The sequence below is a fragment of the Podarcis cretensis genome, assembly GCF_951804945.1.
Source record: "Podarcis cretensis genome assembly, chromosome: 16".
In the NCBI taxonomy this organism is placed as follows: Eukaryota; Metazoa; Chordata; class Lepidosauria; order Squamata; family Lacertidae; genus Podarcis; species Podarcis cretensis.
In genome coordinates this window covers 893760-908784 of record NC_137186.1, presented here as the reverse complement: position 1 = coordinate 908784, position 15025 = coordinate 893760, and the positions used below count along the sequence as shown (strand labels likewise).

The 15025-nt window shown below is 50.5% G+C and overlaps 1 protein-coding gene across 6 annotated transcripts in view; it reads left to right on the top strand.

Annotated features, from left to right (window-relative positions):
- ARHGEF11 (Rho guanine nucleotide exchange factor 11) overlaps positions 1-15025 on the top strand; it is a 64073-nt gene that overhangs the window by 38886 nt on the left and 10162 nt on the right. For 5 of the 6 annotated variants that reach the window (XM_079957885.1, XM_079957889.1, XM_079957886.1 and 2 more), the window contains 16 exons: positions 46-142; positions 379-408; positions 1626-1752; positions 1840-2019; positions 5168-5215; positions 5957-6144; positions 7384-7530; positions 7895-7974; positions 8087-8212; positions 8862-8979; positions 10048-10226; positions 10321-10396; positions 12269-12436; positions 12551-12638; positions 13550-13657; positions 14403-14482. In XM_079957885.1, coding sequence (XP_079814011.1) covers positions 46-142; positions 379-408; positions 1626-1752; positions 1840-2019; positions 5168-5215; positions 5957-6144; positions 7384-7530; positions 7895-7974; positions 8087-8212; positions 8862-8979; positions 10048-10226; positions 10321-10396; positions 12269-12436; positions 12551-12638; positions 13550-13657; positions 14403-14482 — 1840 coding nt within the window. The remainder of the gene's footprint in view (positions 1-45; positions 143-378; positions 409-1625; positions 1753-1839; positions 2020-5167; positions 5216-5956; positions 6145-7383; positions 7531-7894; positions 7975-8086; positions 8213-8861; positions 8980-10047; positions 10227-10320; positions 10397-12268; positions 12437-12550; positions 12639-13549; positions 13658-14402; positions 14483-15025) is intronic. The other variant, XM_079957887.1, reaches the window with a different exon arrangement.

The window sequence follows — 15025 nt, the reverse complement described above, 5'->3', positions numbered from 1 at the left end:
CACTCTGTGTGTGTCTGCGTGTCTCTCTCTCTCCTGGGTCAACAGAGCAGCAGCACCAAGAAGGATAAGGACGCCATGGAGGACAAGAAGCGGAACCCCATCCTCAAGTACATTGGCAAGCCCAAAAGCTCCTCCCAGAGCAGTGAGTTCCAGGGGCAGATGAGGGCAGGGGGGGATGGTGCTGAGCACACCCCCCTCCTGCAGTGTGTTCTGGGGGGGGGGGTGGATTCAGCCGGGCTTCTTCCTTCCTTCCTTCCTTCCTTCCTTCCTTCCTTCCTTCCTCCTCTCCTCGCTTCTCCTCCTCCTTTTTCTGTCTTTTTCATCGGTGCAATTTTGACGTTGATTTTGACATTCCATTCTTTTTGTTTTTCTTTTCAGCATTTCATGTCCCCTTGTCCCCTGTTGAAGGTAAAAACAAAAGGAACACACACACACCCCTTGCTGGTTTTTTCCCCTGCTCACCCCCCTTACCCACCCCACCCCCCTCCCAGCTCACCCCCCTTACCCACCCCACCCCTGCTGCTTAAAAAAATAAAAAATGGCGAGGAAGTATCTTTTTCCAGAAAATTGTTGTTGTCACTGGTTCTGTGAGGAAGGGTTGGATTTAATCGCTCAGGGTCTCCCCCCGCCCTCTTTCCCCTCCCCATGCAAAAGCCACACTTCAGTTTCCTTGCCTAACTTCTGCGCCCAGGGCAGCGCACTTTGGCTTAGTGTTGTTCCATCCCCTCCTTGGCGCTGCCCTCAGAGGGCACTTTCTGCCGCGGCTTCCCCAGCGGGTTGGGAGATTGCCTGGGGAAAGGTGTGCAAACCACCCCTTGTGTTCACTGTGGGGAGACTGCGCCACCTTCTCTCTCAGACGCACTGGAGTGGAACTGAAGGCCACCCCTTTCCCCTTCCCTTCCTATCTCCTTCAGAGCTGGTCATTCAGGTTGTGTTCCCTTGATGTCGTTCTGCTTACAGGAATGGACCTTCTCCCCTTTGATTTCTTGCCAGTGGGTGTCTGGGGGGCCCTGGAACTGGGCTGGGCCTGAGGCCGTGGGGTTCCTCCCTTGTGGGAATCCATAGTCCTAGGTTTCCTCGCTAAGCCTTTTCAAGTGGGGAGAGGGGTTCAGGATGGCAGCCAGGTGAAGGGCAGAGTGGAGACAGGGCCCTCTCATCCCCTCGGCAGCTGTGTAGAAGTGGAGTGTGTCTGTGTAATTAAGGAGTTCCAGGCTTTGATCCAGGCAAGGCCTGCTGAGAGTGGACCAGTTGAAATGAGTGAACCCAAGTTCTTCATGTCCATTAGTTGCAGTGGGTCTACTCAGAGGAGAACTGGCATAGGATACAACCCCCCCCCCCAAAGTGCCACGCTTCAGTTCCCTCTACACCAGCGGTTCTCAACCTGTGGGTCTCCAGATGTTGTTGGATTACAACTCCCATCATCCCTGAGCTCTGGTGATGGGAGTTCAACAACATCTGGGGACCTACAGGTTGAGAAAGGCTGCTCTACACAGTCATCTGCCTTGGATCTTCTTCCGGGCCAGACCCTGGTGTCTGCCCCCTCACCCCCCCCCCCCAGCTAAGTCTGTAGCTATGTGGGGATTGGGGACTTCTAACGGCTTGACTTTCCCTCCCGCTCTGACCAGTTAAACCCGGGAACGTGAGGAACATCATCCAGCACTTTGAGAACAACCAGCATTATGACTCGCAGGATCCTGGCCTGCAGCGCCTCTCCACCGGCAGCTTCCCTGAAGACCTCCTGGAGTCGGACAGGTAGGAGGACGCCCAGAACGCCCAGCAAGGCGGGTGGGCGCAGGTGGGCTCCAAGTCCTCATCTGTCCCTCTCCCTTGTGGCTTCAGTTCCAGGTCGGAGGTCAAACTCGGCCGGTCGGAGAGCCTGAAGGGCCGGGAGGAGCTCAAGAGGTTGCGCAAAGCAGAGAATGTGCCTCGCTCACGCAGCGACGTGGACATGGATGCCGCGGCTGAGGCCACCCGCCTCCACCAGTCGGCCTCTTCTTCTGCGTCCAGCCTCTCTGCCAGGTGAAAATTGGGGGGGCGGGGGGAGCTCCTTAAGGTCTAGCGCTACATTCTGTACTTAGTATTCCAACACCTTGCAGAAGTTGGATGCTTTCTAGATAAATTCTGTTCTTTGCTGGGCATCTCTTTAGAAGCAACTTATCATTGTTCCGTCTTTGAGGTTGCTGTTCTGCGCCATGTATCAAGTTGTGCACAGAAGCATGAATAACATCAGAACAGCCTGCTGGATTAGTCCAGCCTCCTGTTCTCACAGTGGCCAAGCAGATACCCAAAAGGGAACCCTGTAAGCGAGACCTGAGCACAAGAAGAACTCTCGCCTCCTGAGGTTTCCAGCAACAGGGAGATTCATCATCATCATCATCATCATCATCATCATCATCATAAATTTTATTTATATCCCGCCCTCCCCAGCCAAAGCCGGGCTCAGAGCGGCTAACAACAGTAAAATGCTAAAACATTCTAAAATCATTTCATTATAAAATTAATTCAAATCAGATTAATGGCAACCATTGGGCTGGAGTTCTGTGAGGATTGCCAAAGGAGGGGGTCAGGCTGTGCCTTGGCCAAAGGTCTGGTGGAACAGCTCTGTCTTGCAGTCCCTGCGGAAATATGTCAAGTCCCGCAGGGCCCTGGTCTCTTGGGACAGAGCGTACCACCAGATTGGAGCCACAGCCGAAAAAGCTCTGGCTCTGGTTGAGGCCAGCCTAACCTCTCTGTGGCCCGGGACCTCCAAGATGTTTTTGTTTGAAGATTGTAAGGTCCTCCGTGGGACATTTCAGGAGAAGGGGTCCCATAGGTACGAGGGTCCTAGGCCGTATAGGGCTTTAAAGGTTAAAACCAGCACCTTAAACCTGATCCTGTGCTCTGCCAGGAGCCAGTGCAGCTGGTATAGCACCGAGTGAATGTGATCCCGTGGCGAGGACCCAGTAAGGAGTCTCGCCGCGGAATTCTGCATCGCTTCCTCTGACTGTGGAGGTAGAACAGAGCCGTCCTGGCTAGGAGCCATTCATAAAACAAAACAAGACCACCACAAACTGGCTTATAAGTGCAGTGGTGCCTCGCAAGATGAAATTAATTTGTTCCGTGAGTCTCTTCGTCTTGCGGTTTTTTCGTCTTGCGAAGCACGGCTATTAGTGGCTTAGTGGGTTAGCGCTATTAGCGGCTTAGCAGCTTAGAAAAAGGGGGGAAAGGGAAAAAACTCGCAAGAACTCGCAAAACGTTTTCGTCTTGCGAAGCAAGCCCATAGGGAAATTCGTCTTGCGAGGCATTCGTCTTGCGGGGCACCACTGTATAAAACCAAATTTACTAGAATAACAGCTAGAATAGAGATGGACTTGGGCAGCTAAGGCAGCTTTCTGCTCCGCGTTTGCTTTATTTTGCAAAAATTGCATCCTGCCCAGCTTCAAACAAAGCTGCTAAGTGGTTTACAAAGAGTCTAAAATACACGTTTAAAATGGCCCATAAAAAAAGAACCAGCGTTAGAAACAAGTTTACAGAAAGCAAATTTAATGAAATAAGAAGTTTACTTAGCTGAAATGACGGGTTAAAATAAATTTCAACTCCTACATGTCTTGGTAGGCTTTGCCCAAACAAAATATTTTAGTAGGCTCCCCAAAAAATACAGGGAAGGTGCCTCCCTAATCTCAATGGGCAGGGAGTTCCAGAGGGTAGGAGCTGCCACGCTGAGATATCAGTTCCTTAAAGATGCAGAATGGGCCACTTCTAGAAGTGCCACTTCCGCAGATCAAAATGATCAAGTGGGCATATACAGTCATACCTCAGATTGCAGACGCTTCAGGTTGCGGTTTTTCGGGTTGTAGACCGCCGAAACCCGGAAGTACTGGAACGGGTTACTTCCAGGTTTTGGCGGTCGCGCATGCACAGAAGCCCCGAATTGCAACCCGCGTGTGTGCAGACGCGCCGCTGCGGGTTGTGAACTTGCATCCCGCATGGATCACGTTTGCAACCCGAGCGTCTGCTGTAGGGGGAAACTTAGCTCTTAATTACCGTATTTTTCGCTCTATTGGACGCACCAGACCATAGGAGGGAGAGAATAGGAAAAAAAAATTTTTTTTCTTGTTCTCCCCCTCAAAAACAAGGTGCGTTCAAGGTGCGTTCAATAGCAGGCCTTGCCGCTGCCCCCCGAGCTTGTGGGGCTGGCGGTGGGGGGAAGCGCTGCTTTCGCCCACCAGCAGCCTCAAAGATCCCTGAGGCCTTTGGAGCGCTTCAAAGGCTTGAGGCTTCTAGGACAGCCTTTCAAGCCTCCGCAGGCTCCGCCAGGCTCCGCAGGCTTGCGCATAGCTGCCTTCACCCCGCCGCCCTGCGGAGACTTTGTGCAGCTATCCCGAAGCTGGAACAGCGAGACGGAGGGCTGCACAGCACTCCGTCTCGCTGTTTTGGCTTCGGGGACAGCAGGCTGCTGTCCGCAAGCCTTGGGAGCCTGGCGGGAACTCCCGCCAGGCTCCGAAGGCTTGCAGAGAGCTGCCCAAAGCCCGGGGTGCACAGCGCAGCGCTCCCTGGGCTTCGGGCTGCAGGCAGCTGTGCGCAAGCCTGCGGAGCCTGGCAGAAACGCCCGCCGGGCTCCGCAGTCTTGCGGATAGCTTCCTGAAGCCTGGAATGCGAGAGGGGTCGGTGCACACCGACCCCTCTTGCTCTCCAGGCTTCAGCGAAAGCCTGCATTCGCTCCATAGGACGCACACACTTTTCCCCTTCATTTTTGGAGGGGAAAAAGTGCGTCCTATAGAGCAAAAAATGCGGTAAGTTAGCTCTTAATTAAGATATGCAGCATTTATCTTCATGGTGCGCCTTTCTCCCCCTCCCATCTTTGCCTTTCTTCCTTTGAGGAGCGTTCTGACTGTTTGCAAAGGAAAGGGGTCGCTCTTTCCCTCATTCTGTGCCCTCCAGGTGTTTGGGACTCCAACTCCCATCAGCCCAGCCATCGTGGCTGTGCCCTCATCAGTCTTTGTACCATTTGACCTGCTGGCTGGGGCTGATGGGAGCTGGAGTTCAAACATCTGGAGGGCACCTGCTTGGGGAAGTCTGCGTTCTGTGTCTTAAGAGTTTGCTGGATGGGTCCCTTCTCGCAGCCCCGAGGGAGTTAAGCCCAGAGCTTGTGGTGCTCACCATTTATAATCTTCTCTTGTGCCTCCAGGTCTCTGGAAAACCCCACACCGCCGTACACTCCCAAAATGGGGCGCAGGTGAGCTACCCTTGCAGCCAGGGCGAGGAGAAACGGGCATTCTTCCATGGGGTAGCAAGAATGTGTTGTCTAGGTGTTTTCCTCTTCATCTTCTTATTCTTGGTGACCCAAAGGAGCAGGGGGAACGAGGCCACAAGCCATTGGGGTCCTCTGTATTCCTGGGTGGGGTCCTCCCTCCCATCGCTGGACCGTGGCAGAGACCCCCAGAGCAGAAATTGAACTGGAGGCTCGTTTAGTTGAGTTTCTCCATCTATCTCGCAGTTGGGACGTCCTGCAACGTGAAAGAGACTTCTGGGTCCGGCTGGCTCATAATGGGGCTATAAAGACCTTGTGTTGGGAGAGATGCTGCCACTGATGGGCTGCAAGGAAGGAACTAGGGTAGGGGTCACCCAGCTTTTTGGGCCTGTGAGCCCATTGGCATCTCACTCGCTCCTTCCCTGGAGCAGAACACCCAGCCGCAAGAGACGAGAGAAAATGAGCACATCTGCAAACATCACTTTCCCAACGGCTCTGGATACAGTTCAGATCCAGCAGAATTAACCTGAGCCTTGAAAAGCACATGGAGCTAAAAGATTATGTGGGAAGGAGCATCGCAAGGCTTTCGTTTGCATCAGCAGGCGAACTCTGAAGCTCTTATGCGCCGTTAGTTCCAGAAAGGCCCAGATTGTGAGGCTGGAGGACCTTTCCCAGAGACCCTCTTTTGACATCCCTTCTTGTCTCTCTCCAACCCCCCTGGCACAGAAGCATCGAGTCCCCAAACTTGGGCTTCAGCACCGACTCCTTCCTGCCCCACCTGCTGGAGGACGACCTCTTCCAGCTCTCGGACCTGGAGCTGGAGCTGGACTCGCAAAACTGGCAACACACCGTGGGCCGTGAAGTCGTGTCTTCCCTGACGCAGCGGGAGATTGACCGCCAGGAAGTCATCAATGGTGAGGAGGGTCTCCCTGCCGTCGCCATCCGAAAGACAGGGAGTGGGGGGCGTGCCTGGTGAGCTCTGACATTCTGACATAGGGCCAAGGCAGGCAAGTGCGTTGCTTCCTGGCCTTGAGGGGTGCTGCAATGTCTCCAAGGAAGAGGAAGAATCCCTAGATAGGGCCTGTAAGACAGAGCTATTCCACCTGGCTTTCAATTTGAACTTAGCCTGATCTTTTATTCCCCTTCCTCCCCTTTTTATGACGATTCCCCACTCTGGGATCCCACAGCCCATTCTCCCCTGGTCTCCTCGCTGGCCCAAATAGGACTAATTTAGCCAGCTAGCCCTGGGGATCATCTAATGTTTATTGGATGGATTTCCCCCCTAAATTGATTTTTGAATTCTGAATTTATTGCTATTCACATTTTATACTGTATTTTATGTTGGTTTTTTGTTGCATCAATGAATTTGTTGTTAGCCGCCCTGAGATCGGTTTTCTGAACCGGGAAGGGTGGGGTATAAATAAAAATTCATTACTATTATTATTAGATGAATGAGGGGTGCGTGTGCTGCCCTGGTAACCAGAGCCATCAGCTCTGTACTGGTGCCTGGGCTGGGGAGGAGCCACGTGGCTCAGTGGGAAAGGATTCCAGGTTTGATCCCAGGGAACAGGGTCTGCCTGAGACCCTGGAGAGCCAGCAGAGTGTGCAACCATCAGGGGTCTGACTAAATAACGCAGCTCTACCACTTCATCGATGGCACAGTTTTGTTGAGGAGGTGTAATGAGATATGGGGCTGCTTGTGCGTGAGCGCTTAGACTCTCAGAGTTTTGTAATCAGTTTCAAAACTCTCCCTCTCCGCAGAGCCATCGGTGCATGGCTCCCTTAATCGCTGGCAGAATCCATCAGTGGGCGTTTCCAGAATTTCTTCCAACATAAGAGTTCCTTGACAGAAACTCTACGCCTTGATTCTCTACGTGACAGCTTCCTGCGCAGAGTAGGCGTCCCAAGCGGAGGTCCTGAGCTCTCCCCGCTGTTCTCACTGGAAGCGTCTCGGAGCCGTTCCTCCGACTCGGTTTCAGCTGAAACTCTCCCTCTCCCCCTGCTGGTTCCCTCCTCAGCATCCGAGGGTCTCCTAGCTTCCTGGAGCCCCTCCACCACCTGAAGCTCCGATGGCAGTTCCCTGACAGGAGGACGGCAGGTTTACGTCACAACCCAAATCTTTTAAGAACAAATCAAAACTTCTCTTTCCTCAGAGCTGTTTGTGACAGAGGGCTCTCACTTGCGGATCCTGCGTGTCCTGGACGTTCTCTTCTACCAGCGCATGAGAAAAGAGAGCCTTCTTTCCCGCGAGGAGCTGGCCCTCCTCTTCCCCAACCTCCCAGAGGTCTTGGAGATCCACAGTAAGGCTGCTTCTCCTGCTCCCTTGGAGCCCCTTTGGACCAGGCCCCCCATTCTGTGGTTTCTACAGCAGGCAGAGTGGGTTTCCCCTCCACAAGCCCCCTGCTCAGGAGGAGAACTGGAGCAAAGCCAAAGAGCCCCACAGTTGCCAAATCTCACAGGGCGGAGGGGGCAGGGAAATCCTGAGGGTGGTCTTGATCCCATTTGCCATGTTGGCTGGACCCTAAATGGCTGGCTCTGCCCTCTGCTGAGAGCCTTTTACTGAAAATAAAGAGTGCCTGTGTGGAGTTTAATACCAGGCCCGTACTCCATCCCCTTCTGTTACCTTTTCTCCTTTCCTTTCCTCACCATTCTTCCCTCCTCCAGATTCTCTTTCGGAATCGATGAAGAGGCTGCGAGAGGAAGGGCCTATCGTCAAAGAGATTGGGGACCTCATGCTTTCCCGGGTGAGGATCCCAGACGGCATGGGCTGCCTTGGGGACACTAGGGGATCTCCTGACCCGCCTGAGGATAACCCAGGAGTGTTTTCTCCCCCCTGCCCTCTTTGTGTCCCCCCAGTTTGACGGGGCTGCACGCGAGGAGTTCCAGCAGATGGCTGCCCGCTTCTGCGCATACCAGTCCATGGCGCTTGAGCTGATCAAAACCAAGCAGCGGAAGGAGGCTCGCTTCCAGCTCTTCATGCAGGTAGCCTCGTCATGGGGAAGGAGGCTGCCAATGGACAGGGAGGAAGGAGATGGGCGAGGAAGGGACGTTTCCTTTCTTTTTAAAAAAAATATTTCAAAACCAAAAAAAATTGCAAGCATCAAATTCAAAATCCATATTCATTTTCTAACATAAGCCTATCACATAGATTACCTAAATTAAAATATATCTAATTGCTCTAGGCTTCCCTTTGCTATATGTAAATACAACGCAATTAACAAATTATATTATAAATGATATTATAGGTTCCCATATACCCCCCACTCCCCTTCAGCCATGTGTGATCTCAATATTTCACTTCCGTCTTGTTATAATTATTCAATTGATTCTGTTATTATTTTCTTGCTTACGTTTCACACATTCTCTATCAATGTTTCAATTCCGGAACCATATTTTTCCATGTATTCCTTCACTCCATCCCGCTCTCTAATTATTCTCTGATTTGAGTGGCCTCTGATATTTGCCGTCAGTTTTGCCACTTCTGCGAACTCACAGAGTTTGTTTTGCTGTTCTAATAGTGATGGGATTTTCAGGGGAGGAAGGGACTTTTCAGCGGCCAGCCCTCTCCTGTCTCTGCAGGCCAGAGAAACACAAGCCTGTCTCTCTCTCTCTCTCCCCCTGCCTTTCCCAGGAAGCCGAGAGCAACCCTCAGTGCCGCCGCCTCCAGCTCAAGGACCTCATCATCTCAGAGATGCAGCGGCTGACAAAGTACCCTTTGCTGCTGGAGAACATCATCAAGCACACAGATGGTATCTCTCTCTTCATATTTGGGTGTTTGTTTGTTTTTTGTGTCTCTTCCTATTCAAATGTTACATATTACAGTCTCCTCTTAAGCACATTCAACTCGCTGGTTGAAATTGCACAAATTAAATCCAGTCAAGGCCGGGTCTGCTTGGGGTTACCCAGCACGAAAAATAACTCTTCTGCTTGCTGGGCAAGGCCCACTTGTGGCCCCTGTGGCCTCTGGGAGTGCTGGGGATTCTTGCTGCCTCACCCATGAGCAGCACCAAGGATTAGGGCCCACACGGTTGTTGTGTATACATGGAACTATTGGAACCAACGCCCCATGTAAGATGTACTGTATTTTTTAACTTGTGTCAGCTTTCTGATGTTGTGAGTCAGCATACATAGAGATTACGGTGGTGTGTGTGTGTGTACTGTGCATTAGTGCCTGTGGTGCTGTGTCTGTAGAGAGTGGGTGCTATTCAGAAGCCAATTTCCACATTAACCAACAATGATTATTTTGCATCATGTATCAGAGCTGCCGCTGATCTGCCTTTCAGACGTCGTGTTGTTTTTAAATGCAGCATTGTTTCTAGATTGTACAGTAGTGCCTCTGGATGCGAACGGGATCTGTTCCAGAGCCCTGTTTGCATCCTGAAGCGAACACAACCCATGCGCGCGGGTCGTGATTCTCCGCTTCTGCGCATGCGCGTGACGTCATTTTGAGTGTCTGCGCATGCGCGAGCGGCGAAACCCGGAAGTAACACACAGCCTCCCAGGTTTTCCATAAATAGAAACAAACTTTGCCAGTGGCCGCCCAGCCCATCTAAGAGCGGTGGACTTGTAATCTGATGAACCGGGTTCGCTTCCCCGCTCCTCCACCTGCAGCCGCTGGGGGACCTTGGGCCAGTCACACTTCTTTGAAGTCTCTCAGCCTCACTCACCTCACAGAGTGTTTGTTGTGGGGGAGGAAGGGAAAGGAGAATGTGAGCCGCTTTGAGACTCCTGAAGGGGAGTGATAAAGCGGGATATCCCTGATATTTGATATCAGGGATATCAAATCCAAACTCTTCTTCTGCACCTTCATTGCTTAGGGGAGACCTTGGAGCACAAGAAACTTTGCCAGGCCCGGGACCAGTGTCGAGAGATCCTCCGGTACGTGAATGAGGCGGTGAAGCGGGCAGAAAACCAGCAGCGCCTGGAGGTTTACCAGAAACGCCTAGATGCCACTTCGCTGGAGCGGACCAGCAACCCACTGGCTGCAGAATTCAAGGTACAATTCCCCCTTTGCCCTGCACCTGAGTCACTGGGTTTATCCTGCTCGTCTCCTCCTCAAAACGCTGCCTTTTTCTGCCCCTCCTGTCCAGAACCTTGACCTCCGAAGTCGTCGCATGATCCACGAGGGCCCTCTGAGTTGGCGCATCAGCAAGGATAAGACTGTGGGTATGTAGCTGGCAGAAACGACAGCTCCTCTCAGCATTTGTGCGTGTTATCACACAAACGTGGCACGGCCTCTCAGAGTGAAGGCCTGTGTGCGCTTCCTCTGCAGTTGACTTTTCTAATTTATATCCCACTTTCTGATTAAAACCGTAATTAAAAGTATGGAGGGGTTGTAGGAAGATTCTGAGCCGAAAAGCCCTGGCAAGCCATTGCTGCCAGCCCAAGTAGACAAGACTGAACTAGATGGACCGAGTGAAGGGGTCAAGAGACAGCTTCTGAAAAGATTAACAGAACCAAGCAATTTTGGAACATGGTCCCTGAAACAAGCAGAGCTTTAGCTGTTGGAAGATCAAAACTGTCAATGTGTTGTTACTCATTCATTCATTCATTTAATAAAATGTATAAGCTGCTTGGTTGTAAAAAGCTCAAAGTGGTTTACCAAAAGATTAAAACAATAGAAGTCTTTAAAAAAAATTAAACCATTGATAAACTAAAAACACACAATAGTATTTAAAGTTCCAGGACAACAGGCCACAGATTAAAAGGCTCTCCTAGATCAGCAGCCTTCGGAAGGCTCCATGGCAGAACACCTGCTTGGAATGCAGAAGGCCCCACATTTAATCCACACTGGCAGCATCTCCAGGGAGAGCTGGGGAATGACTCCCTGCCTGAGGCCCTGGCGAGCCATTGCTGTCCATCCGTGGCAACACTCCTGAGCTAGAGAGACCGTCCCTTGTTCCTATGTCGAGACAGGCCTGAAGTCAGACGTACATCAAAGAAAAGTACATGCACATGTATAATGCCGTAGCAGGGAGGGAGTAGTGCGACTCATGCAACACGTTGGCGATTAATATACAGAACAATAATTATCCATACTTTATCGACCTTCTGAGAAAAATACAAAACATTAAACAAAGCCACAAAGACTTGCGAACTACCCAGCCTAAAATGAACTTATAATATCTGGCTTCAATAGATTTTTCAAATGCTTAACTCAGTCTTTTAGATAAGTTCATGAAGATACCAACAAAAGGTAAGTTCGGTGATATTCACAATACCGAGAGATGCTAGTAAAATTGTAGATAGATAGGGAAGCAGTGGATCATATAATACGTTAAAATTTCATATAATGTAGAACTTGCGGAAAAACAAAAGCCCTGTAAACAGCAATGAACCAGATTAGCAATACTCAAAACAATAGGCAAAGTGGTACTCTCGCCCACCCACTTATGAGCAGATCAACAAAACAGGCCTTTTTGTGGCGGCTCCCTGTCTGCACAATGCTCTCCCCAGAGAGACTTGCCTGGCACCATCATTGCATGTTTTTAGGCGCCTCTTTACCCAGGCCTTTGGCCATTATATAATCTGTGGGCTGTTTGTGGGGGGAGGGGACTTTTATTATGATTATTTTATTAATATGCTATCTATTTTACGCTTTTTATTATCTATTCATTATTATGCTCTGAAAAACGTGTTCTTAATGTTGTACTTAATGTTAAGGTACGCGGGGAGCGCTGTGGGTTAAAGCACAGAGCCTAGGACTTGCCGATCAGAAGGTTGGCGGTTCGAATCTCCATGACAGGGTGAACTCCCGTTGCTCAGTCCCTGCTCCTGCCAACCTATCAGTGCATGCAGTGCAAGTAGATAAATAGGTACCGCTCCGGCGGGAAGGTAAACGGCGTTTCCGTGCGCTGCTCTGGTTCCCCAGAAGCAGCTTTGTCATGCTGGCCACATGACCCAGAAGCGAGATGAGCGCTGAAACCCCAGAGTTGGCCACGACTGGACCTAACAGTCAGGGGTTCCTTTAACTTTAATCTTGTACACCGCCCTGGGATCTTTTGATAAAGGGCGGTAAATCCTCCCTCTCTCTCTTAGATCTGCACGTCTTGCTCCTTGAAGACCTCCTGGTACTTTTGCAAAAACAGGACGAGAAGTTGGTTCTCAAGTGTCACAGCAAGATGGCACTGGGCTCCTCAGACACCAAACAAACATTCAGCCCCGTCCTCAAACTGAACTCGGTCCTCATCCGCTCCGTGGCAACAGGTAGGAAGGGAGGCCGTAAAACCACGTGCCCTCATGCAGAGGTGGGAAGCTAGACAGGCCGTGGCACCCTGGTGGGTCGACTTTTCCTCCAGCTTGTCTCTCTCCTCCCTACAGATAAGCGAGCGCTCTTCATCATCTGCACTTCTGAATTGGGACCCCAGATCTACGAACTGGTAGCTTCGAGCTCTTCAGAAAAGAACACGTAATATTTTTATCTGTTATTCTCCCACCCGCCCCCTTCTCCTTTGGGTGGGAAGGAGCAGGGAGATTAAAAGGCTAACTGGCCTCTGGGCAGCCAGATGAGTCAGGAAGAGTCAAGGAGCCCAGGGTGGCAAACAGGCAATTTAAAAGCAAAACAAAGCGTTCCAGAACAGTTAACACACTGTCTCCTGCCCCCCACCCCCAATAAGTTTTAATTGAGCTTTGGTAAATAATGTAACAAAACTAGATTCCCCTCGACGGTAACAAAACACCCCCTCCCTCAAAACGACCACAGTTAAAAGTGGTTAAAAGTAGTTTCAGTTAAAACATGCGTGTTTGTCTGTTATCTTAGAGTAGCATTGGAATCCCCTGGGCAAAGATTCTGAAGAATGAATATATATATATATATATATATATATATATATATACACACACACACACACACACACACACACACACACGAATATATATTGCTTGATTATAGAAAAGAAAAAACACTGAACAAAGAAAAAAACCAAAGGATAATACAAATGACAAAAAAATAAATTAACTTCTTACAATACAACTTCTATTAATGACTTCCAGTCACCCCATCGAGAGTCCCAGGTTTCTTTTGAGTAGCGCACTTTTCATTATCACTCCAAACTTTCCCCAAATGTTTGCTTTAATAAGGTTTTCTATGTTCACAGAGGGGTCATTCTAAGCCAGCCAGAGAATCCACATTTTTTACATGCTCTTTTAAGATACTTCCTGTAAATGTCCCACCCTCTAGTAAACGTTTGTTCTGTATTAAAAGATGCTGATGTGGGGTCTCCCTGCCTTTCAGGATGGCAAATCAAAGGCACTCTGTTCTCTTGGGGGGCTTTTAGAGAGTCTGTCTTTTTCTCCCCTCTCCCCCCCTTAACTTGGCAGGTGGATGGAACTATTGGAAGAGGCGGTGAAGAGCGCCACCCGGAACGCCCCCCTTCCTGCTAAGCGGCATTCTCAGGAGCTCCCCCTGCACCCAGCGGCTCCTTCCAGGTAAGGGGGGGACCCCCCCCCAGCTCCTCAAGGCAGGAGGCCTTTTGCAGGGAGGCTGAGGTTAGATGAACTTAGCGTGTGCTTTTTTTCTTTTAAAAAAGTCTGCAAATCCTGCTTTTGCTCTTAAATGAGCAAAATATGCCCTTCAATCGTACCTCTTAACATCCACATCTTCTTCTTCCCCACCTCAAATAAACACACCCACCCTAGGAATCACAGCCAATAGGGTATCGAGAGCTGTTTCCTCACTCCCAACTTTTGGGATATTAAAATGGGGGTTTCTGCAGATGGGCTATTCCTCCCTCACCCCCATTGCTGCGTTTATGGACATCTTGGAGGTCCCGGGCCACAGAGAGGTTAGGCTGGCCTCAACCAGAGCCAGGGCTTTTTCGGCCGTGGCCCCGATCTGGTGGAACGCTCTGTCACAAGAGACTAGGGTCCTGCGGGACTTGACATCTTTCCGCAGGGCCTGCAAGATGGAGCTGTTCCACCAGGTCTTTGGCCAAGGCACAGTCTGACTCCCTCCTTTGGCAATCTTCGCAGAACTCTGGCCCAGTGGTTGCCATTTATTTGACTCTGAATTGATTTTAGAATGCATTTCAATTAATTGATTGTGATTTTATGTAAACTCTGCTTTTTTTATTGTTGTTAGCCACTCTGAGCCCAGCTTTGGCTGGGGAGGGCGGGATATGAATATATTATTATTATTATGATTATGATTATTATCTTTGTCCTTCCTCTTCAGCCTAGTACTCCAGGATGCTGACATTTCCCCCAACCTGGCCCCAAGCACCTCTGCGTCCACCCAGGAGGAGGACATTTCCGGTGAGTGGCTGGCGGTTGCCCTGGGATGGCGGTGATGACGGGGGGCGGTCTCAGCCTCAGCAGCCGAGGTCCAGCAGGGTTGCAAGGCATTCTGGGAGTATCCTGCTGCTCCCTATTGAAGATATTTGGGGGGGGGGATTTTTTCTGTTGGTTGCCAGAACCTCCTTCTCACACACAAACGGGCTTCTTTGTCTTTGGGGCATGGATGGGGGGGCGGCACTGCTTCAGGGCTCCAAAGCTTCCTTTCTCTCTCCCATTTTTTCCCTGCTCTTCCCCCCAGCAGATGTTGTAAACAAAATCTGCCCTTATTCCCATATGGGGTATCCAAGAGCCCGTATAGAGTCCTTACGTGGGTTCCCTGTTGGTAGGAGAAAATAACAGAGGCAAACCAGAGAATATTGAGAAGCAAAGCGGCCAGTAAGCCTGATCTGTATTGATCTGTTGCAACAGGGTCCTCACTCACCACACGCAGGAAAGGAGGAGGAATCCCGAACAAAGGTGTGCCCGCCCTTATATTGACATTTTAAATACCCTGCCCTGGAG